Genomic DNA, 24432 nt, shown 5'->3' on the forward strand with positions numbered 1-24432 from the left:
CTATTTGAGCTCTCTCGGAAATAATTAGTTTGGGACTGAGGTTAAGGCTAGCTAATGTTTTTCTATAAGTGGCAAAGTATTGCGAGACTAATTTTTTAATGCATTACCTTTACATTTGGATTAAGGTTAGTCTAAGAATATAACAAGTCTTTATCAGAGCGAAGGTAAAGAAATGAAAGTACATGACATGGATGAAATAAGCGTGTTTGTGATATCCATGTTATGACGATGCTTTTTGTCTCCTCTACAGCCCGTAAAAGGAAAAAAGCACTTGGCAACTGTGAGCGTTTGATTGCTTCTCCAATTAGTGTTGATCCTTCATGGGAGGAAGTATTAACTTAGCCTCAAGTGTCCAAGTACTTGATAAGTGTGATCTGCCACTTCACAAAGCACTCAGCAACAATCCAATAGTGTATTGTGTATAACAGACCCACATGCCATCATCGGTTTATTGTTGTAAGCTGTCAAAATCGATGATTTGATTAGTTGCTATATAGGGACAGAAGATACAAGAATTGTTAGAAGTTTTGAGAGTACAAAAAAGTATTTCCTCTTTAACTTTACATGCTTGTTTATGGAAAAAAAAACGAATGCAGTGAAATTATAATCATCAATAATTCGTATTGGCATTTTTAAAAAAAAAACCTCACACTTTGGGAGGGAAAACGAAGCGGACTTATGTGAAGAGGGGAATGGGTTCAGAAAATGTGACGTCATACTTTTCAATGGTAAATGGAAACTGAATTTTCCATGGGGGAGGGGGGGGGGGGGGCACTCAGTCACCGCACCGGTTGACACATAATGACCAATCAGTGTTTCTTTCAGACATTTTTCTTTGGTGTGGGGGGGGGGGGGGCTGTGGACATTGGTTAAAGTATACATTTAGTATACAAATTCTATGTAGTTGGAAGAGATTACTGAAAGAAAATAAGCGACGCCACTGAAGACGACACGTATTTTTAGCTTACTTTTGTCTTACACAAAAAAATCACTCTCCGCCCTAAATAGGCGTCCGTAAGTTTCACTCTCCCCTTAAACTAAACAACTGATTTTAAATATTTCTTAGCATTTTAAAACAATACAGTCGCATTTAAGCCCCTTTCTGAAATACACATTGGCCCAAAAAGTTTGGCCCAGTTCTATGGCGTCACTTATGGACGACCCTTAGGGCTCATCGAAAATGGCGTCATGCTTTTGATGAATGTTATCTCCCCTTCTTCACACATCATCACAAAAAGCCAGACATCTCCCCCCCCTACAATGATATCACACCTTAGCCCCCCCCCCCCCACACACACACACATTAAAATTACTGTTGGATTTTTTTTAAACATCGATTAATTTTTTTTTAAATATTGACTGAGCTCCAACAGCATATAGAGTATTTTAATCATTTTCTATTACAATTTATTGAAATAGTTTTCTAAACCGCGATATAAAGGCTAAAATTCGGTTTCTAACGTTACTTTTTCAAAATGCAAAAGTGTGACGTCACACTATCTGAATCCCCCCTCCTCCTCACACATCGCCACATTATTATGGACCCCAGCCCCTCCCCACTTCAAATGTGAAGTCATATTTGTACTGTGTTTCTTCCAGACTCCCCGGGGGGGGGGGGGCGGCGGACACTTGTAAAAGTATGTTTTCTATATAAATTCCATTTAGTTCGGGGGGGGGGGGGTAAACTTTTTTCGGGGATTCCTGGAAGAAACTTTGTATTTTGTAGTCTGACGTCCAAAATAGCAATTGAAAGGCCCATTGATCCAGAGGCGTAGCGACCCTTCCCGGCGCCCGGGGACAAACTTTCGATTTGCCCCCCCCCCCCCCTTCAAGATTTCTATTTGCACCCCCCCCCCTTCAAACTTTTGATTTGCACCCCCCTCAACCTTTCAATTTATTTTTCCAACCCATTTTGGCGCCCCCTAAGGTCGTCGCCGGGGACATATCCTCCCCCCCCCCCCCCCCCCTCGCTACGCTACTGCATTGATCTCCATAAATTTAGGGGTTTGGGTTGAGACTTTTTGTAACCATATGAGAAGTGAGAGGTTTAAAAATGTGACGTCATTTTGAGGGTGGCCGTTTTGGGTCGATCGTAGTTCAAATAGTAGTACAAAAGTATGCATGAAGTCAATCATGGTCGACCCACAAAGGGGCATTAAAATTTAAAACGATAAAAATATTCAAAGTAATCACTCGCCTGCCTGTTAATTAATTAAAATAAGATGCGGACGTGATCACTGGGATGGACATGATGATATTTTTAAAATGATTTTATTTAACTTGCTTGTTTGTTATTTTTCGGTCTGTCAAGCGAAATCCCGACCACTTCTAGTGCATTCTTACATAAACGCTTGTTATTAAAACGTTTTATACTTGTTTTTCTTAAATCGTAGACATATCCCAATATTATTTACGAGCTGACCCGCTATTTAGTTGTTTTATTTCCTACGAGCCGACCCGCGGCGTTTCATGTGCCGCTATTTAGATGTTTTATTTTTTACTTTTCAGTAATTCATAATTTGTGAATTCGACAGTACCAGTCCTGCCACTGAGAATATTTGCTTTAAAACACAATCAGTAGGTCGTTAAGGACGATACTACCCCCACCCTCCTTTCCCCCAACCCCTACCCTACACCCCCCCCCCTGAAAGCAGCCTCCTCTTAGTTACCTCCCCTAAGTTTAAAATAGTTTCAAACTAAATTATCTGCCCCTAATAGCCGTCACTAAACCAGGCTCTACGATTGTAAACATTTAGCGTGAACCACAGCTCATCAGACCATGTGGGGGTGGGGGTGGTAGGGATATGCCTAGAGAGGAAGAGAGGGGGATGCTAAGCGCGCTTACAGCTTGTTTTCTAGGGTATCCAAGAAGAGGAATATATAAATATATAGATAGATTTTTCATATTTTGTGAATTCAACATTACCAATGCTGCGACTGAAAATATTTTCCTTTAAAACACTATATTAGCTAGTGAAGGACGATTATTCTCACCCTCACTTTCCTCACTTTCCACTCCTTCCTCCTCCCCCGTGAAAGCAGCCATCCGTGATGACAGTTTATGGACTACAATGAAAAGATCAAGCGGAACGTGTTATTACCTCCTATTAGTTTCAAATTGTTTAAAAACTAAATTATCTGCCCCTAATAGCCGTCACCGATGGTAAACAGCTCACCAGACTGGTGGGGGTGGTAGCGATATGGTCTGTTGACGTTACGTCTTGGTGGTGTCTCGCATGGTTCCCAAGAAGAGAATTAAATATATAGATTGATGACATACGGTTCCAAAGCTGAAGGTTTGTCGACCTAATCACAACTAAACTCTCGTCGTTTGCACTCAGTTTACAAGTTGAAATCAGAGTTTCTTCCAGGCCCTGAACGAAATGGAATTTAATTTATATATATATACTTTTACCAGTGTCCGCCCTCCGCCCCCCCCCCCCCCCCACTCGGAGAAAAAAGTCTGGAAGAAACAATGGTTGAAATACGGATTGTCCAGCGTTGTAAACCTGCTTGCTGTCATACGGATTTTCATTTGATGAAACAGATCTAGATCGAAATCTAGAATATTGTGATATATATATCCACATAGATTTTATAAGGGGTCATCCATAAATGACGTCACACTCGAAGGGGGGAGGGGGGTCCATAATTTTGTGACGAAGTGTGATGAGGGGGAGGGGGGGGGATCAGATGTTGCGACGTCACATTTTTGCATTATAAAAAAAGCAATGTTAGAAAACGAATTTTAGACGTTATTTTGCGTTTTAGATAACTGTTTTAATAAATTGTAATAGTTTAGACAAGATTTTGGGAAAATATCGATGTTTAAAAAAAATTCAACTGCAATTTTGAGGGGGGTTGTAGGTTGAGGTGTGACGTCATTTTAAGGGGGGGGGGTCTGGCTTTTTGTGACGACGTGTGACGGAGGGGAGGGGGGAGGTAAAAATCGTCCAAAAAAGCGTGACGTCATTTATGGATGACCCCTAACCTAGAGATTTATTTTACTATTTTATTAGGACTATCTTGTCAGTTAAGTTAAGTTGTGAAATGCAAAATCTAAGAACTATGAGGCCTAAGTAATGTAATTTAAAATATACAACTCCCTCCTTCATTTACAGTTTGAACCATTCAATTTAAAACATTAAGGTCCCTTTACGGTTTATCTTCAACACCTGAGCATAACATTGTGTCAGCTAAGGTGTGGAAGGGTGGAACGATATGGAGAAATCGATTGCTCCAAGCGCATGCGTAAATCAACATCCGTTTTTGTGTGGCTATTTTTGCAGTAGCCTAATAATTTTTGTATTCACCTGAAGTTTTCGTCTGATTTCGCTATGATTGTTAATGCAATTGTGAATAATTGAATAGTTATTTTAAATAATTTCACACTAGTTTTGTTGAAACAGCAATTTCATCGAAGCTGAATTTAAATTAACGCATTGACTTTGTATTAGTATAGCAACCCACATAAAACTATTACTGGTGTAGCTTAGGCTTAGTGTGCAATGCAGCGTAGTGGACTGGTTGGAATTTGGCCATCGAAAGTGATAACCCTGCTGCTAAAGGAATGAATATAGCAATCCCAGAAGAGTAATATTGAAAACCGTTATGTGTTAGTATCATTATTCTACAGGATTTACAACTTTTTAAAGGTAAGACATTTACTTTCTCAATATATTGTCACTAGCTAAATTTTAATAAATTTCAGTGGGCTACGTTATGTGTGCATGTTGTGTGCGCATGAATATGTTACATCAGTTTGTGCCAGACACAAAATGGCTGTCGGTGGTTATTGACTTTTTACTACTTACGAAATTTAATTAATAATTATAGCCTAGATCTCTAATAATAACTAGATCTACATCTAGATCTGGAAAATCTAGATCTAGATTCTAGACGTAATTTATATCATACACTTTCTCCGCTTGATCTAGATCTAGATCAAGACTAGATTCTAGATCTTAGTTTAGTTTTAGATCCACAAGCAATTTTACTTTTTTTTTTTTGAAATTTTTAAGTTGTTCGGTCACTTAGGACTTAGGAGAATCTAGATCTAGAATCTAATCTAGATCTAATCTAGATCTCTAGATCTAATCTAGATCTAGTGTAGATTGTCACTAGTCTAGATTTCTAGATCTAGCTAGGCCTAGATAATGTCATTCTAGTGAACAAGTACTAGATCTAGATCTAGATATCTAGATCTAGATCTAGATTCTACGTCTAGGCTAGACTAATAAATTAATACTAGATCTAGATTCTAGATCTAATAGTAATAAAGGATGAGATTACACTTAGTTTAGTTAGACTGTTAGGTTAGTCAGTGTTAGTAGTACTGTTGGTCTACTCTGTACTCATCTACTGTAACTGTTAGGTTAGACAATAGAATAGAAAGAAGGCCGATTCTAGCCAGAAAAAGATACACATGTGCTATGGAGAGAAACCGACTTTCCTTAGATGTTTTCGATGGTACTGCACATGCATATGTTTTCAAACAAACCACTGAACCCTAGCCATAACCCTAGCTAAGCTATTAACTTATTAAGGTCACTGTGCTTGCGCAGAACTATCTTTTGCCGACCCGATGCCGATGGAGATGCTGGGGCGAAAAATCTGTTTCCAAGTTGTCACTCTGTAGAAAGGTTAGAGTCTAGATTCTAGGTCTAGGATCAAGATAAAAAAATCTAGATCTAGAGATTTTCTAGTCTGCTCTTAAATAGAGATAGTCAGGCCTGTAGATTCATATATATATATATATATATATATATATATATATATATATATATATATATATATATATATATATATATATATATATATATATATATATATATATAGGCCTATATATATATATATATATATATATATATATATATATATATATGAATATTAGCATTATTAGGACATTGGATAGGCAAATAAATTAATAATAAGATAGACCTATAGCCTAGACAGGCACATAGACCTAACTATAAACTAATTCAATTAGGCATAGGCATAAGACTATTACTAAGCAGACCTGATTTATTGATTATAGCTCTGCTCTACTAGGCCTAAATTAACTAATTAATTTGAATCAGATAGGCCTTATTTACAGGCCTAGATATAGATAACTAGTTTTTATAGGCCATAATATGATAAAAGTTTTAAGTAGACTAATTAATTTAGCCTAGTACATAGATTCTAGATCTATTAGGCCTACAATAACTTATAATTATAATTATACTACCTAGTAGATATAGATCTATAGATTAGATCTAATTTATTTTTAGTTTTTTTTATCTCCACATTAACCCAGGACAAGTACACACAGGTCTTACATCTAGGATCTAGTCTAGATCTAGATCTCAATTTAAAAAGTTCTTGTTGAGCTTCATTACTAATCTTTATGAGCCTACTTTATAAACCTTAAGCTCCTTAAAACTAAGGATATAGATCTGTTTTTGTACTTCCTCCTGATTCTATTTCTAAATCCTTTCTATTTGTAGTTTTTTTTTTTTTTTTTGGGGGGGGGGGTCTGTTTTAAACCAGTCTTATAGTATTCCTAGTTAATTAGTGCTGATACTGTAATTTAAATATGGGCCTGCAGGTGCTTTTGTTGAATGTTTTGTATATCTAGATTTGATAAATCTGCTTTATCTAATTTACATGGGCTACTTAACAATAATTACTAGGATACTAACTAGGACCTACCTTTAAATTCATTATGTTGGCCTATATTCTGGTAGTTTTTATATAAAATCAATAGAATGACCCAATTAGATTAAAGATTGCTGGTCACTTTGCTATTGACTCTTGAGATTGTGGGAAGATTTAGGATTAGGCTAATCTAATTACTAAATTAGCAATTTACTTGCAATTATCATTCAGCTATTTTTAAAATGAATATATTATATTCAAAGTTATAGTATGATTGATTGACTCACATTTGAGGGCAAATGGAAATTCCAAAAATATTGATCTTTGAATGAAACATCAAATCATGATTCAGTGAACTGTGGGTTTTTTTCATTTCATGCAAAAGCATAATTTTATGTATGGTGATAAAGTAAATTATGCAAATTTTAAATATGTTGTACAATCATAACAGTACAAATCTGTATACCATAACCACCAAAAGTTGAAAAGAAAATAGTGTCTGCATATTATATTATGTTTTTTATGCTCAACTCTTTAATTGTAAATGTGTAGGCATGCCATTGACTTACTTTTGGTCTCATTCTTACATTGATTAAGCTGTACTTTTTAAAAGGAAAGGTGGAAATATGCTTTGTCTATGGATATTGACATTGATTGTGCAACACTCTGTATAAGTCATTTTGTTGCTGTAGCAAGAAAGAGGAGTGTACCTATTTATGTATTACTACAGATTAGCAGTTTCACTATAGACAAAGTAAATTGCTGATGACTGGGTTTATTTAAAATCACAGTCTAAAAACTGTCAGCACACTTGCATTCTGTTATTGAGTAATGCATTCACACAAAATAACAATTATTTAATGTATGTTCCATATTGGTGCTATAGTCGACATTGAGCTTTCTTATTCTAATGGTGTCATATCCCCCCCTCCATCCAATTAAAGAGTAGCACTCCTCCTCCAGCCTATTAAAGAGTAGAAAAAATACAGTTATAAGATATAAGATATTGTAATTGCAGTCTTACAATAAAGAGTGTCAGAGCTGAAATATAGCTTCATGTGCTGCTACTTGCGTATATTTAAGTCGAAGGTCTTACCCCTATGTTTCAATCCTTAACATAACCAAGATGGAGATCAGCAATGATGTCACTCATAAATGACGCCACAAATGTAGGTGCATTCCTTGCTTGTGAGAGGGGGTATTAAGAAATGTGAGCAGGCCTTTGTTGGGAGGTGGGGGTGTAACATCGGCTCAAATAGCATGACGCCATTTTGGCGACCCTACTGCCAATATGCGGGCATGGCTAATCGATTAAATAGTCCTACCTAAACGTCAATTAATATTTTTTAAAAATTTCTGTGTGAACTTGTTTGCTATGAAAGTAACTAGTGTGATTATTTTTGTACAGTGATATTAATGTTGTAATACTTTACCTGAATATGAATCCGTATTGAAGCTGACTAACTCATCTAACTTGCGTGTTTAAATGGCTTTTACAAACGCACTACGTGAGCTAAAGCTGTACAACACTCGGCTCCTAATTACTGGTGTTACTTGAGCCAGCAAGGACTAGATAAAGACGCTACATGCCTCATCTGGACAGTTAAGGTTTTGGGAAACCTGACCTTAAGGTTCAGTGGTTCTCATCTATTTTAAAATTGGGTACGGTACTGTTTGCATAGCCGTACACTGTCAGAGTTTAGTTTTGGATTAGTCTTAATTTATTCATCGGTCATTTATCATAGTCTTATGAAAAATAAAAATTAAAAACACATTATGGGTCTAACTGAAAATTATTTTAAAATTATTTTACCCATTTTTTAACGAAAAGGTATCTATCGGTATTAATGCCTTAAACATTTTTTTTTTATAAACTTAGTCGATCTTATCAAAGGGCTTAATTACACGGCGGATAGCTGTAACCTTTCGTGGTCTATTTTTACCGCGTGTAGACCTACCAAACGGCCAGTTCTTAATTAGCTAGCGTGATAGAAAGGACGTGTTATTTAAAGAGATTCCTTTATTCATAATAAATAAATGCTGAATGATGTCTCTGTTCGCATTTAGTTAAAGTTTGATATTAGGCTGTGGTGTTGCTGTATAAAAACAAAGGAATTAGTTTAATTGCCGGTACGGCAACACAGGTTGAAGTTCCGTTAGTCTCTGTCAGTGATATTACACGAATGTGCAGGCTTAGAACTAAAGGCAAAGTATTGGTCTTTAAAAAAATATTTAATTGCGTCTTGTCAGTAACAGTTGGGTTGTATTTTTAAAACTTTAATTTCGCTAGCCAAAGGCTATGCCTTTATATAAACATTAAATGAAAATGCAAGTATCAAATTAACTAGACATGATTCTTTATTTTAAAAAAAACAATGCTCAAATTTTGTTATGCAAGGGCTATTGAAAGAGGTGTATTATGAAATAATCAACCGTTGTCTGAATATGATCTGAAAACAATTTACAAAGAAGGCTTTAGGGTGGGCCTTAAAAGCTGGTAGGCCTATTTAAAATATTGTTATAACATTTTTAAAAAATGTTGTTTTGTTGAAGGCTGTGACTAAAATATTCTACGCACTACACAATACACAAAGCATGTGCCGTGGAATGTATGTTAAGTTGGCGACCCAGTTAAGTAGGACAGTTTCTTCGTGTCTTCTTACCTAGGGTCACATATCAACCAGGCCGTTTTGCTGCTTTGTTAGCCTGGCTTTGCAAACTGTTTTCCTCCATGGACTATTTTTAGACACTCCCATTTTAAACCGATGGTTAGGGAGCATTAGATCTAGACTGTTATTGTTATTTATTTGTTATGTCATGTACTTACTTTTTTTGCTAAATTAGATAGAAATGTTAGTTGTTAAAATTGGATGACTGGTTTGTAGTTTTGACAATTTAATAATTGCATTAATAGAACATTTAAATCATTGGATAAACAAGCCAACATTTTTGAGCGACGTTGTTTACTTCAAGCATGGAGCAGAGAGAGTGAGTCAAAAAAAACATTTTGTCTTATTTTTCCTTCCATATCTAATAACAAAAATTATTTGCTTTATGTACGAGTTATAATAAACAATGTATGCCCAATAACGTGTTTTGATCACACACACATAACTTTCTAAAAATAACTGCATGATAATTTTAACACTGTAACCAAACTACTATTTAATTGAGTTAGCAATTTACTAACCAATAATTTACATTATTATTTAACCAGCTGTATTCAATGATATTATGTTACACTATAGTGCAATTTTATAATAGCAGTACTTAAAGTTGCGTAAGGTAACAGAACCGGTTGTATTTTCTATACTTTATTTTTTAAAGTGTAAGTTAAAGGAAGTAGAGTTGGCCACTTCCACACGCACGTTTTCACCCCGACCTAGGTCGAGATGAGACGGCTGTAATTTCTATGTAAAGAAAGTGATCAATGTATATTATATTTAGTTATTATATTTAGTTGACTTTTATGTATGAGAACTTGCTTCTGGCATGCCAAGAATACATTTGCAAATATGTTTTAAAGTTTCCACATGGTTCACCCCCACCCCCTCCTCCAATTTGGAAGGTTTGTGGGCGGTTTTTTTTACGAGTGACTGCCTCTTAACAATTTGTGTTTTGGCTTCACGGGGTTAATCATCGGTTAATGCAAGTAAAAAAAAAACAGTTTAAGAAGTCCATATTGTTAACTTCGACTGTGTATAAAACGGTAATGCAGCTCTGAGTGAGCTTTTTTTTTGCTACCCTATTTGTCGTCGCCCCACTCGTCCTCCCCTGGCTATGCTTCTTAGTTAACGTATGTAACCGTAAACCCAAAATAAATGACCATGAACACAACTGCATGAATAGGACATTTTAAAGTTTTCTACTAAATATTTCATTATTATCTAATATATAAAGCTCAGTTCTGTATGTAATGCATTTGTATGTCGTTGGAAGTGTACGAATTTAAGTGTTAGAAAATTATCGTGCGCATTTGTCTAAATTTATGAGCTAAAAAATTACCGTTGAAAGTGTTGGGAAATCATTTTCATTTTTCAAATTACAGTAATAATTGTCGGCATGTTCATTAAACACAAGTTTAAAAAAATATCATCTTTTACAAAAATTCTAATTATGTCTTTATTTAGTCCTATAACACTTACTTCCCTTTGATAAATTAGGAAAACAAAATTACTTCCCTTTATGAAACCATTGCATTAGTCGAAAATAATTTACTTTTTAATTACTTTGTTTTGGTGTTGGGAAAAAAAAATAATTACATAATTAGCGGGGATTGATCAAGTGCAAATGTTGTAGGTATTTTACGGATAAGCTTGGAGTATTAAAATTGTTCATCAAATTGAAACAGGCGCGTTCGTTTAAGTGAGTGCAAAAGACTGTGAATAAGTTGGGGTACTATAGTCGTTCATTAAGCTAAAACAGGTGATTCCGCCCCGGGCGTTTATGTTCGCGTTAGTGTTTTCTTTGTGTTTAGGTGGGTTTGCGTTAGTGGTTGCGTTTTGATTTGGTTCGTTTTTGTTCTTTCTTTTTTCGTTTTTGTTTGTGTTTTTTTTTGTGGGTTTGTATTTGTGTTTTTGGTTGGTTTTGCGTTTGAATTTGGTTTGTTTTCGTTTGCTTTTTCGTTGTTTTTTTTTGTTGGTATTGGTGTTTGTGGTTGGGTTTGTTGTTAGGTTTTTGTTTTCGTTTGCTTTTTTGTTTGTTTTTTCTTTGTGTTTGTATTGGTGTTTGTGGTTGTGGTTGGGTTTGTTGTTAGGTTTTTGTTTTCGTTTGTATTTGTAATTGTGTTAGCGTTATGTTTGCGTTTTGTTGTTTTGGTTTTGGTTGGTTGTGGTTTGGGTGGGCAATGCCGGGTTTATGATGATTACTAAACACACAGGTAATGGTCTTTAACAGGAAGGTTTTTCACAGAAGCCAGAGCAGGGCCTGGCCGGGACGGCTAGTTTATAGTAAAGCGTTGTACTCGCATTTCATGAGTCATTTTTGTGCCAATGAACTGCGGGCGGTGCGCGTGTGGACAGGGGTCTTGATAAAAAAATAATGGGGGGGGGGGGGGTTCGAAGGTCTAATATGAAGTGACGTGACGTTATGAACGGATATTTCTCACAATCCCTAAAGCAACTAACAAAAAGTAGTCAGGGCATTTGTGTAGGTAAAAATCGAGCGGACAGACTTTAAAAAATCGGAAACCGTTTCCGCCGATTTCCGGGAAGGTTTAAATTAAAAGTAATGCAGAAAAATGTCTGGAGTTAAATTTTAGAAATATAACTTCAAAAATTTGGTTGTTTATTTTTTATCACAGAAAATGTAAACAAAAAATGACATAAGTATGTCATGTAATAAAAAAATATTCTAAAATTTTATCGACATAGTTTTAAGAGCATATTACTATGAACTGGGATTTTTCAGAAGATCGATTATTTTAGGCTTGATGAAAATAAATAGAAATGTAGTCTTAAACCAAAAACAAAATTTCAAGTTCTCTGGATTTTCACCTTTTATAACATTGATCCAAAAAAATTTAATAATCTGAATATTTTTTTAACGGCCGCTTTGATGACAAAATATTAAAAAACAACAATCAAAAGCTAAAAACAAACCCAGTATCTATCCATGTTCACAACAATGATCGAGTTTCACTCGGCTGCCTTAATTTTTTTTTTCGCTGGTTCGCCGAAGGAAATGATCCCTTTCATCCAGTTACTACGTCATTGGGGGGAATGGGGGGGGGGGAGGGGGGGGGGGGGGGAGAATGGGAATTGTTAGTCAACGGCGGTAAACTAAGTGACCGTGCGAATGTTCTACGGCTATCTAAAATGATTTATGGAAGCATAGTCATTGTGTGTGGACAATGTAGATCTACCTCTCGTTTGAATAAAAAGAAAAAGCTAATTGATTTGAAGGACTATTATAGGTATGAAACTAATGTTTTTCATCATATTACTTTTACTAACACTTAAAGACTTAACGATAAACGTGTCTCCACAACACGTTTATCACTGCCTTCATCTGTTTCTCATGATCGCGCTGACCTCGTGATGTCTAGGATTTAAAACGAGATCACGCGAGCACAATCAACACGCGCTGTTATTTAAATATTCAATTTTTATCTTGTTTTTTTAGATAGTTATTTGTATTAAGAAAAATTGAGACCTAGGCGTTGGCACAGATTAATGATGTAGACTTAAAATTATTTGGTTACACAATCTATCAGGCCTAGATATAATTGCTTGTAAACTGTTTCCGTTATTTAATACGTTTAAAAATAGTATTGAAATTCCGAGAATTGTTTAAGAAAAATACCTCCGTCACTGCTCCCAATTCCTTCCATCTTCCCCACTTTGTAAAATAAAAAATCATAGCGGTTACGTCTCTGAAATAATATTAGTTAATACTAATACTACATGGAGCTTCATAGCTGAAATATGAGAATACGAGCCGACCCGCGGCTCTAAGATTGTAAAATATTCGGCTTGAAGCACAGCTCACCAGACAGGTGGGGGCGATAGCAATTGGGTCTGTTGCATATGCCTGGAGAGCGAGGGAGGGGGACGGGTCGGCGTGCGTACGTGGTGGTGGTGTCCCGCATGATGGTCCCAAGTAGACAATGATATATATTTATATAGCTAAAAATTAGCTAATGAAAAAGTTTTAATTTATTAAAATTGAATAGTTTATTGCATTTTTAAAAATATGATACAGGTACGGGAACAGGGCATTAACACCCCCCCCCACCCCTGTCACTTATCACCCTGGGCATATTACCCTCCTGTCAATTACCCCCCCCCCCCTGCCCAATAGGACACCCCCCCCCCCGGACAGGGCTATGATGGTTAGGGTCAGGGTTAGGGCTATTGTTATGGTTAGGTTTAGTGTTAGGGCTAGGGTTATGGTTAGGCTTTAAAAACAATGGCAAGCATTGGTTTTGTGTTAAGTTTTAGGGTTATGTGAATACTTAGGTTTTGCTCTTTTTCTTAAGGTTAGGATTAAGGTAATATATAAGTAGGCCCTATAGAATTTGAGTTAGAGTTAGGATTCTAACTTTAGGGGGGAGGGATGTCCTGTAGCCTACAGGTACACTAGGATTTCGATAATATGGAACTGGATGTAATTATATATAATCATACATGATTCATTCATGTAATACTCTATATCACTAAAAATGTATTACACCCCATGCTTTTGCATGTCTTGAAATTGAACCTCGAAATAGCATATTTTACTGCTAGTATTTAAGTATATTGACATTACTTTGTTTCTTTAACATGATTTTTTTCATTATTGGGCTACTTCTATTATTTAATAAATAGTAATAGATGGAGAGTGGGCAGTTCATACCTCATAAGGAAACAAATTAATTACAAAAAGCTTCAAATTGGAAACAGTTTATTTTTTACTTAGAATGTATCACAAAAGCCCCAAAAACTTCTGATCACAAATGCTATCTCTGTAAGACTGAACTGCCTTTTGAAATTGCTAGTCTGTCTTCTGAAAGCAAAGAAGCAAAAACTTATTGGTACTTTTTACTCGACATAGTATGGTAAGCTTTAGCTGTCTTTGACCACAAATCAATTTCTGCTTCTGAGGGTGGTACAAATTGCACACCGATATGGATTACCCACCTCTACCCTACATAAATATGAAGATACTTATTTTAAAGTGCTGTACTTAGGATTTGTTGCTGATGAACTTCATCTTAGATAAATGAAGTTTCATTGATTAATAGGCAGAAATATCATAAAGTACTTCTGATATTAGTGAAATTGTTTTTAAAATGCTGATAATGTAAAATTTATTCTAAGCAAATAATTCAAATGTTTAAGCTGTAGCTTAGCATTCTTTTTATGTGTTTTTGTAACTATGAAATGCATAGCTTTATAATAAACTTATACTGTAAGTTGGTACCAAATAGTTTTTAGTATGGTTATTTCATTGTAACAGTGTAATTAAAGTTATTTATATTATGAATCATTTTTTGTTTGTTTTTAAGAATAGTAACAACATACTCATAATTTCCTCATGCAGTATCTTTGGTTTAGAATTTTTTCTTTTAACTAAAAGAAAATTTTTCTTTTGTTCTGTTTTCAGAAGCAAAAGGTTTGGTCGTTATCGAGGTATAATGCAAAGCCTCAGAAGAAGGCTTAGTTTCAGAAAAAAGAAAGATCATGTTCCAGAATGTTCCAAGCCTCACCAATGGCAAGAGGATGAAAAGAAAGTCCGTGAGGGAACATGTAGTTTCCAAGTCAGAGTAAGTACCAGCATATCATTTATAATGGTTAGTAAAGTTAAAACACTGAACTGAAGATATAAATACTAATCACAACTTATGCACATTTTAAAAATTAATGGTACAAGAGAAATAAAAATGATCTTTGGGACCTGACAATTATTAGATTGGACAGGTGACAAAGAGTTCATTTGTTTCATCTTTGCTCATGAAGAGATAGTATAGCGACCAAGTCACCTTTACTTTCTTTGACATGAGGTAGGTACCCATTAGAGCTAGATAGACATCCTATGGACTAACACTCATGACTATTGGTTTAGCAGTCATGAGCTCTGTTACCCCACCGTTCTGTCCTATTTATTTAATGCTAGTAAATCTCAAACAAGATCATGTTTTTCTTTTTTGCTATTTATTTATAATTATTGCAACTGAAATTGCATGTCTAATAATGTGTTTAGCATTTCACCTTTAAAAAGATATACCTCATTGTATCATCCAACTTAGAACTAAGATCTAGAGGTCATAGCACTTTTCTCAGATATCCTAAAGAACCTGACTGAGATGATTGCTTTGACAAGGTTCATAATATAGAACTTATGCTTTTCTCCTGGCTATAAATATAAAATGTATCTTATCAGCTATTTCACTTTTTATCCTACATAAATCTATATCATAATATACATATATAAAACAAATTATAGAAAAGCACCATGGACCCTGTCACAAAAACAGCAGTTGAATATGTGGGAGCACTGCTAATTTTTGTTTCTCAACTGGAACAGTTGAGAAAACAATTGTTACTCTTAGACAACAGATACAATGCTGCTAAGTATAGCAATGTCCCTTCGCATGTAGCACTATACTATACCTGATGTCAGAGTTTTAAGAGCATAGCACACATTGTCTAAATTCATGTGTCTTAATAGACCCTTATAAAACAGTTTGAATAACCACTTACTGTAAACAAAATTAAAAACTATTTTTATAAAAATAGTATTTAGGATACATTGAGGTGTTTGATTCAAGAGGAATGCATATATGCGAGGAAGCTGTTAAAGCTTTAAAATCGGTAAGCATTTTGTCTTTACATTAGCAACTCTTCATATTTAGTTTTCACTTGCAATATAAAAGGAATAGTAAAAGGCTCATTATTTTACAAAAATTTTTACAGTGCATAAAACAGTATGTGATAACAAAAAAACAACAAAAAACAAATTAATTACCGATAGTTGATAAATGAATTGCTTTTTTTCAAATAAGCTGTTGGTTTTTTAATATTTTTAAATTATTGACTTAGCAAGTGTACTTTTTTTTCAACAGCAATGCAAGGGCAAATACCAAAGAGCTGTACTTTATGTGTCAGGGGATGCATTAAGAGTTGTTGATGAAATCAGCAAGGTAGATCTATATTTCAATTATGCTGCTGCTTACCATATTTTTAAAATACTTTTTTTTTCATTTTTAATATAAATTCATTATGAGATTCAGTATTAAAGGAATGTAACTATAATTTTAGAAGGTAAGAAACAATTATTTCTGTTTTTTTTTTCTTCAGAGTATGATTGTTGATCAAACAATAGAAAAGGTATCGTTTTGTGCTCCAGATAGAAATCATGAGAAAGGCTTTGCATACATTTGTCGAGATGGTACAACAAGGAGATGGATGTGCCATGGTTTTCTGGCCGTCAAAGAATCCGTAAGTGTCAGTATTCTTTTTTTTATTTTTATAGATGTGACATTGTCGTGGTCTTAGACAACTCATGGGTTGCTGGAATTATTTTAAGAGGCAGCGCTATCTTTTGGTAAGAAAGTTAAAATACCTTGTTGTCTTTTCTAGATCACTTTAGACGTCCTTTATTGTATAGTTTAAATTAACATTTTTAGATTCACATATAATTTCAAGATTTGCATTTTAACACCTTTTCTTTAGTGATCTAGCTGTAGATACAATGCAGTTTTGATCTTTTGCATCACCTGTAAACATTAAAACCAATTTGTTTTCAAATTTTTTAATATACTTTTTTTCTTTCTTTACATTGCGGCAGATGAATGATACTTGCATGGTTATTACTCATGAAACTTAGCTTATCTGTTTAGTTCAGTAATTATTGTAAACACTAAACCCTTTCAATAAAGTTACTGATTCTTTGCACCTACTTACCTTAAAAATAACTATAAAATCATGTTGTTGAAACTGCAAAACAAAGTTAGATAAAGCATGCTTTACATTTCCCCATGAGGATAAATATATTAAACAAAATATAAGCATGGAGCTGCTAAAGTGTAACAGACTTCAAATCATTTTTTTTTTAAAGTTGGTGTTAGTAAGATATAATGCTACAAATAAAGCTTTTTTTACCCATTCTTTCTCATGTGACAATTTGTAGTCATGAGTGTGTGATGCATTAAAAAATTCCATCACTATTGTATCAGTTATGAAAAGTCAACTTTTTTATACAGCATGATTTGTTAGCTACTGTTTAAAATAAAATCCTAAATTGTACATTTGTTTTTAGGGAGAACTAGCCGTCCCGGCCAGGCCCTGCTCTGGCTTCTGTGAAAAACCTTTCTGTTAAAGACCATTACCTGTGTGTTTAGTAATCATCATAAACCCGGCATTGCCCACCCAAACCACAACCAACCAAAACCAAAACAACAAAACGCAAACATAACGCTAACACAATTACAAATACAAACGAAAACAAAAACTTAACAACAAACACAACCACACCCACAAACACCAATACAAACACAAAGAAAAAACAAACAAAAAAGCAAATGAAAACAAAAACCTAACAACAAACCCAACCACAAACACCAATACCAACAAAAAAAAAATCAACGAAAAAAGCAAACGAAAACAAACCAAATCCAAACGCAAAACCAACCAAAAACACAAATACAAACCCAAACAAAAAAAACACAAACAAAAACGAAAAAAGAAAGAACAAAAACGAACCAAATTAAAACGCAACCACTAACGCAAACCCACCTAAACACAAAGAAAACACTAACGCGAACCTAAACGCCCGGGGCGGAATCACCTGTTTTAGCTTAATGAACGACTATAGTACCCCAACTTATTCACAGTCTTTTGCACTCACTTAAACGAACGCGCCTGTTTCAATTTAATAAACAATTTTAATACTCCAAGCTTATCCGTAAAATACCTACAACATTTGCACTTGATCAATCCCCGCTAATTATGTAATTATTTTTTTTCCCAACACCAAAACAAAGTAATTAAAAAGTAAATTATTTTCACGGAATGCAATGGTTTTATAAAGGGAAGTAATTGTGTTTTTCCTAATTTATCAAAGGGAAGTAAGTGCTATAGGACTAAATAAAGACATAATTAGAATTTTTGTAAAAGATGATATTTTTTTTAAAACTTGTGTTTAATGAACATGCCGACAATTATTACTATAATTTGAAAAATGAAAATTATTTCCCAACACTTTCAATAGTAATTTTTTAGCTCATAAATTTAGACAAATGCGCACGATAATTTTCTAACTTTTAAATTCGTACAATTCCAACGACATACAAATGTATTACATACAGAACTGAGCTTTATATATTAGACAAGTGATAAATTGTTTCTTTAATCTACTTAGTCACTTGAATTTAACTTAACTTCTTTTTCCTTATTAATAAAATGGTCATGTAAGAACTTTGTAGTCAGAATATGAAAATGTTTTTTTTAAAAACATTTTAACTTGGAAATGATGCTCTTGGTGGACTCTTTGCAATTTTTAAAAACGTAATTTGTTTTTAACAATGTTAAGCATACCCTAAGTGTAATAGTATTTTAGTGACCAGTTTAAAATTTAAATGATGCAAAACATAGGCCTACCTTCTAATTATATGAAAATAGAACATTAAAATTAAAAAAGATTGCGTTGTCTCTGGTTGCCGTACATTTTTGTTAGCTTTTGGTGTTGTTATTTGTTTGTTTTTTAATTGAATTATTTATATTTTTAAAAATGTTCATTTACCATAAATAAGAAATATTTTCACAATGGGATAAATTAACAGTATTTTATTTTAGAATCTGAAAAGATAGATGTATCAAGAAAAATGTCTAAAACTGTGTCTTGTCTATTAAATTAAAATATATATTTGTTTAAAAATGTCATATATTTTAAAATATGTTGTGTTTTACTAATTGCAAACACTATTTAGAGAAATTACATCTAAATACCAATTCTCTTTAGAAATACAACATTTGTGTGTAGTAATCAGAATGTATGTCTCTTTTAGGGAGAAAGGTTAAGCCATGCTGTTGGGTGTGCCTTTGCTATTTGTTTGGAAAAGAAACAAAAACGTGACAAAGAGACAGGAGTTACAGTCACCTACAATCAGTCACGAACCAGTTTTGAAAGAACTGGTTCCTTCAGACAAACTACTCTCACTGAAAGAATAGTTGACCCTCAGAGTGCTATTTTAGCTGGTAACATTTATATTTATCTAACTATAATCTTAATAAAAATATTTAAGGTTTGAGATTGTGCTTTAAAATCACAATTATGTAACTGAATTAAAAACTTAATTAGATGTGAGTTTTAATAATGGATATCAAAAGGTGCTATACTTGATATTATTATGTAAGAATAAATTACCCAAACATATTTTTAGTTTATTTGTAGTATATTGTTGGGTGTTTATTCATAACACCTTCTGAGAATTTACAGTTAGCAGTAAATTATGAATTGGTTAACGCAATTTTCTGAAGCTGGATGTTTTGATTTTGAAAAATATTGTTTTCTTAAACCTCATTTCTGATTGAAAATATTTTCACCAGCATTAATGGAAGGTTTTATGCTATAAAATACAAAATAAGACTGCTTGTTTGACCTATTGAAATGAATTGCAATTAAACTAAGTTGTTGATTAAAAATAAAACTTGATTTCTATATGCTTCAAAGCTATTTTTTTCAACCAGTTTTCAATGTATTCATTTAGAGCCTGTCCCTTTGCGTGCTGCAAGCAATCCATATGCTGTACAAAGGCCCCATGCTACACCTAATTTACTAGAAAGACAAGGGTCTTTCAGAGGTTTTGAAAAGCTACAAGAAACATCATCCCCTTTTAAAAGAACGTTATCTCTTCGACTGAATGAGCTGCCGTCCACTTTACAAAGACAGAATGCTATAATGGAATCACCCACACATAATGGAAATGGTGGTAAGATTTTCATTTTTCAACAGCATGTTGCAGGCCTGCTTCTAGTACTATTTTCTACAGTTATCTTAGAATTTTACAACTAAAGCAGTTAATTTCGCTGTATTGATGTAGCTAATACAAATAATAGATGAAAACAACTACTGTATAAAATAAATATTAATTAGTGATAGTTTTTTTGTTGCCTTGTTTCAATTGGGACACTGAGGTCTTTACATAGACTTGTTTTCTCTATTACCATTTACTGAAAATATGTGCACACATTTTCTCACAAATTATAATCTCAGTATTATAAATCTTCATCCCTAATTTAGAGCAGTAAGCATTCTTTTATCATAACCAGACAGCACATTAAAATACAAACCTCTTCTTAAATTTAGCTGTTGGGGGAGTAATTCCTGAAGTGTCTCAAGAGCAAGAGGACTCTATAGCACAGATGTGCCAGCAGCTTACTCAAGGACTTTCTGCATTAACCACAGATGATCCCTTCAGTGGTGCACCCACTCAGCATGGTTCTCGTGGAAATACACTAACACACCAGGCCTCTTTACCAACCCCTTTTCACAACCATGCTCAGCTTACTCGACAACATACATCTCCAGCTTCACAAAGTAAGTTTCTTTATTGGTGTTGTTCTTTTATTAGTAGATGGCTTGTTAGTAAAAATTTCAAAAACATATAAACTGATTGTGATATACTTAGTCTCTTTTACTCACTTAAGACACTAAACTAAGCAACATTTTATGTTAAATTAAAAACAAAATGTCTGTTGTATTCTAATACAGCTTTAGTATGATGTGGTAGATATGTATATATTAGGATTGATGATACATATGACTAATGTTTGATTAAAGACAGGTTAGATAAGTATTCACTGAGGTCAGTAATGATGAGTTAGAAAGTTTATTTGACATTGGTTGTTGTGGAATGTATAGTGAAGCATTGGTTTTTTTGTAAAAAAAAAATAAGTGTTTGAGTTACTATTAAAGACAGTGTATAACGACTGCCAATAAGCTGTAGTATTTTGATGCACTGAAATAAGAGAGTGCTATTGAAGATTAGATCCCATTTAATTTCCCACAATGTAAGGGTATGGTTTCTTTCTTTTCACTTGAACCATTGAACTGTTGTTGGTTATTACTACACATAATACGCTGCTGCAAATTGATTCTGATTAAGAACAATCTATCTCTTATATATCTTTTCCACACAACAATATTTATTAAAACACCACATAAACTGCATTTTTCGCAGTCTAAAGGAATGCTCTATTCCCTGCCAGCACTATCATATACTACTTTTACCTCACCATTATCACACTATACATAACCTATCATATCTTTGTACAAACCTAAGTCACCACACTTAAATCAAAATTTAATTTGTTGAGATTACAAAGGCTTTACAGTAGGCCTATATATCTTATAATTAAAAAAAATTTTTTTGATAGTCCAAACTTATTCAACTTATTTAAACATATTCAACACTGAGGTTTGTGATGAAGTCAATGTGATATTTATAAAAGCATGTGTTAGAAGGACTTAATTTTTTAAAATGTCCCAGAGCAAAAAGAAAACCATCTCCTAAAAATGTTTTTTTTTTAAAAATGTTTTTTTTTAAAATATAGATTTTGTAAATGTGGCAGTACAATTTGTTGGAACAACCCCACTACAATTTCTTTACCTACCTCCTTTTTTTTAAAAAGAAAAACAGATTATTTAAAGATATTTAATATAATACATTACTTTCTCACCTTACTAATTTCAAATACTGGCTTTGATTTTTACAGGTGTTCAACCAGTGAACCAATCGTTAACAAATCCTTGGGGACAGGCTAGTACTTTGGCATCTACATCATGGGGAACAGCAACCACTACAACTTACAATCCTTTTGTTACAACAGCTCCTTCTCATCCACAAACTGGTATGCTTAATGGAGCTCAGCATACATTTCCACAGCAACCACATGGACAATCACATCAACAGCAACAAATATTTGCACATGGTCGAAGTCATTCCATAGATACAGGGGAAATTTCTGGTCACCAATGGCAGCAGTTGAGGAAGCAAGATAACACACCGTATCAGTCTCAAAATGGAGCTGTTGCATCCTCTACATCTGCCAGTTCCTCCAACCCCTGGCCTACATCTGCTCCTCCAGTGGCCTTCACTACTTCTCAAGGGCCTGGGATGGATCCTTTTGATGTTGCATGGGCTGCCAAATCTTTGAACAAATCTAACCCCAACTCGTTAGGAACAAAGTCTGTTAAACAATTTGAGGTACAATTGTAGTGATCAGCAATCAGGACCAGATCATATATACAAAAAACTTTTTTTCAAGCTATAAGATTTCTCTTTTAGATTTTGTAATATTTTTTTTTACTTCTGTTTTTAAAAGCAAAAAGGATAGAGTGCAATAACTTCAAACTGTAATGATTACATCATTTTTAAACATTGTTTTTAAAGTGAAAAATTGCTATTTTACTAATGACAAATGAACAATGAAAAATGTTTTTTTTAATGTAGGTCTTTGCCAGTTTGAAGATCACTAGAATATTGTATGTTTTGTTTTTGCTTCCATTTTTGCAACTGGAGCTGTATAAACACAACAGTGAAATTAAAAACAGAACATACAATAACTATTCAGACAGACATATTTGTTTGGAATAAAAAATATCTTATGAATATAATATATATAATGGTTTAAGAAGCAAATAAGTACACTATAAAGATGAATTTTTAAGTTTTATATTTAACTAAAACATGCTTTGAACAGATGTAATATAAACTACAGACCATATCAGTCATGTCTTGGATAGATTTTAAAAACTTGCGTATATTATTTGATTTAAAAATGAGATGGTTAAATCATTAAGTCTATAAGCTTTTTTGTACTTTCATCATATTACTATATCATGCCTTTTACTTTTATTTATGAACTAATCTGAAATCGAATATTAAATTAGTTTGTGTGATCTTAAAGTCAAAGGAATAAAAAAAGTGCTCCTTATGAGGCAGTTTCTAAGATGTTTTGCTTACTTTTAAAAATATCAGTAGTAAATTCTGCTCTAGCTTTATGTATTAGATTAAGCAATTGTTCATAAACAAAATTCATGTTCGTAAAAAATGTCTCGTTAAAAGTTTTTATTGTAATAAAAATCTTAAATTAAAAAAAAATAAGCATTGTGAAGATACTGATGTAATGCTTGTTTCTGATTCAGTGTGAAATCACATTTTTATGTTTATACTTTATTTTATTGAGATTAACTAGCTTTGTGATTTGTTTCTAATAGATATTTTTAAGGAACTTGAAATAAATTTGGCTTATTTATAATATTTTGAGTAAAAATTAGATTACTGATATTATTTTGTAAATGTGGATTGTATTACTTTAAAATTGTGCTGACAGGTACTTGAAGAATTTGTTTTATTTGCACTACTTGAATGTCACCACAAAAGATATATGTATGTAGTTTTAGTACCTATTTTATTTACCACATTTATCTATAATTTTTCAGCTATTATTTCAGAGTATATTTTAAATGCATACCTCAGATGTTACTATTCAGAAACCATTGTGATGCTATATGTACATTTGTAAATTTGTTTGCCTGTATTTGCCAAATCAACTTTTTCTTAGTTTCAGTTTCCTGAATAGCCATCTCACTAGAAAGATTTTATAGAACTTGTAAGATTATATGTTACCAATACTGGATTTCATTAAAACCTAAGTTTCTAGACTTTGTTTGCAAATTGTTTAACTTCAATAATTTGCTTAAATAAGTTATGTAAATACCAAAATCATTAATTTTTTTAAGCATCAGTTTTAGAAAGTGGTAAAAAAAAAAGTAATACAAGTTTAGAGTTTACAAAATTGTTATGTTGGCCTTAATATTTAAAGGAATCCTGTGACTACAATGTGAACAGAATTTGCTTGTTTAAAAACTTGCCATGCATCTAGTTTTTAACTATTCAATGCTTCAGTTTGCTAGATTAAAAATTCTGGTATTTTGTGTTCAAATTGTTTGTATTTTTGTTAATAAATAATTGCATTATAATACTTGTACAAACATGATGTACATAATTATTGTATTATTCCTGCTTACACCCTCTCTGTAATGGGGCTTGTCTTTGTTTTTATTATCACCCTGAACATGTTCTTAAATGATAAAATATATTGGTTGATCAGAGTTTTTCTTTATTTAAATTCATGTCACATTTTAATGTGTATGTAATTGATAATCATGCTTAACACCACAGTTATTGGGTTGTCACATCTCTTCTAACAAAATCATATGGGTTTGTTATTATGGGTACAATTGGTTTGAATATTTTTATGACTTAAATAATGAGGGGGGGGGGGGGGGTAGAAAAATAAAAAA

At 33.4% G+C, this 24432-nt stretch overlaps 1 protein-coding gene across 9 annotated transcripts; it reads left to right on the plus strand.

The window, feature by feature from the left end:
- The first annotated feature begins 4258 nt into the window (after window positions 1–4258).
- On the plus strand, window positions 4259–24240 carry LOC131944474 (protein numb). 9 transcript variants are annotated; one of them, XM_059305111.1, is made up of 12 exons: window positions 4259–4655; window positions 5565–5642; window positions 9554–9627; window positions 14728–14887; window positions 15861–15935; window positions 16187–16264; window positions 16422–16562; window positions 16912–16929; window positions 19130–19319; window positions 19832–20053; window positions 20431–20661; window positions 21840–24240. In XM_059305111.1, the coding sequence occupies exons 3-12, from the start codon at window positions 9614–9616 to the stop codon at window positions 22340–22342; spliced, it is 1632 nt and encodes a 543-aa protein (XP_059161094.1). In that variant the 5' UTR covers window positions 4259–4655; window positions 5565–5642; window positions 9554–9613; the 3' UTR covers window positions 22343–24240. The 9 variants fall into 9 exon arrangements, with proteins under 9 accessions (XP_059161094.1, XP_059161093.1, XP_059161096.1 ...); XM_059305110.1 differs by lacking the exon at window positions 5565–5642; XM_059305113.1 differs by lacking the exon at window positions 5565–5642 and having other exon boundaries at window positions 9580–9627.
- The last annotated feature ends 192 nt before the right edge of the window (window positions 24241–24432 follow it).

Source organism: Physella acuta, unplaced genomic scaffold (genome assembly GCF_028476545.2).
Source record: "Physella acuta isolate Inbredline_101_S28 unplaced genomic scaffold, ASM2847654v3 ptg000494l, whole genome shotgun sequence".
NCBI lineage: Eukaryota > Metazoa > Mollusca > Gastropoda > Physidae > Physella > Physella acuta.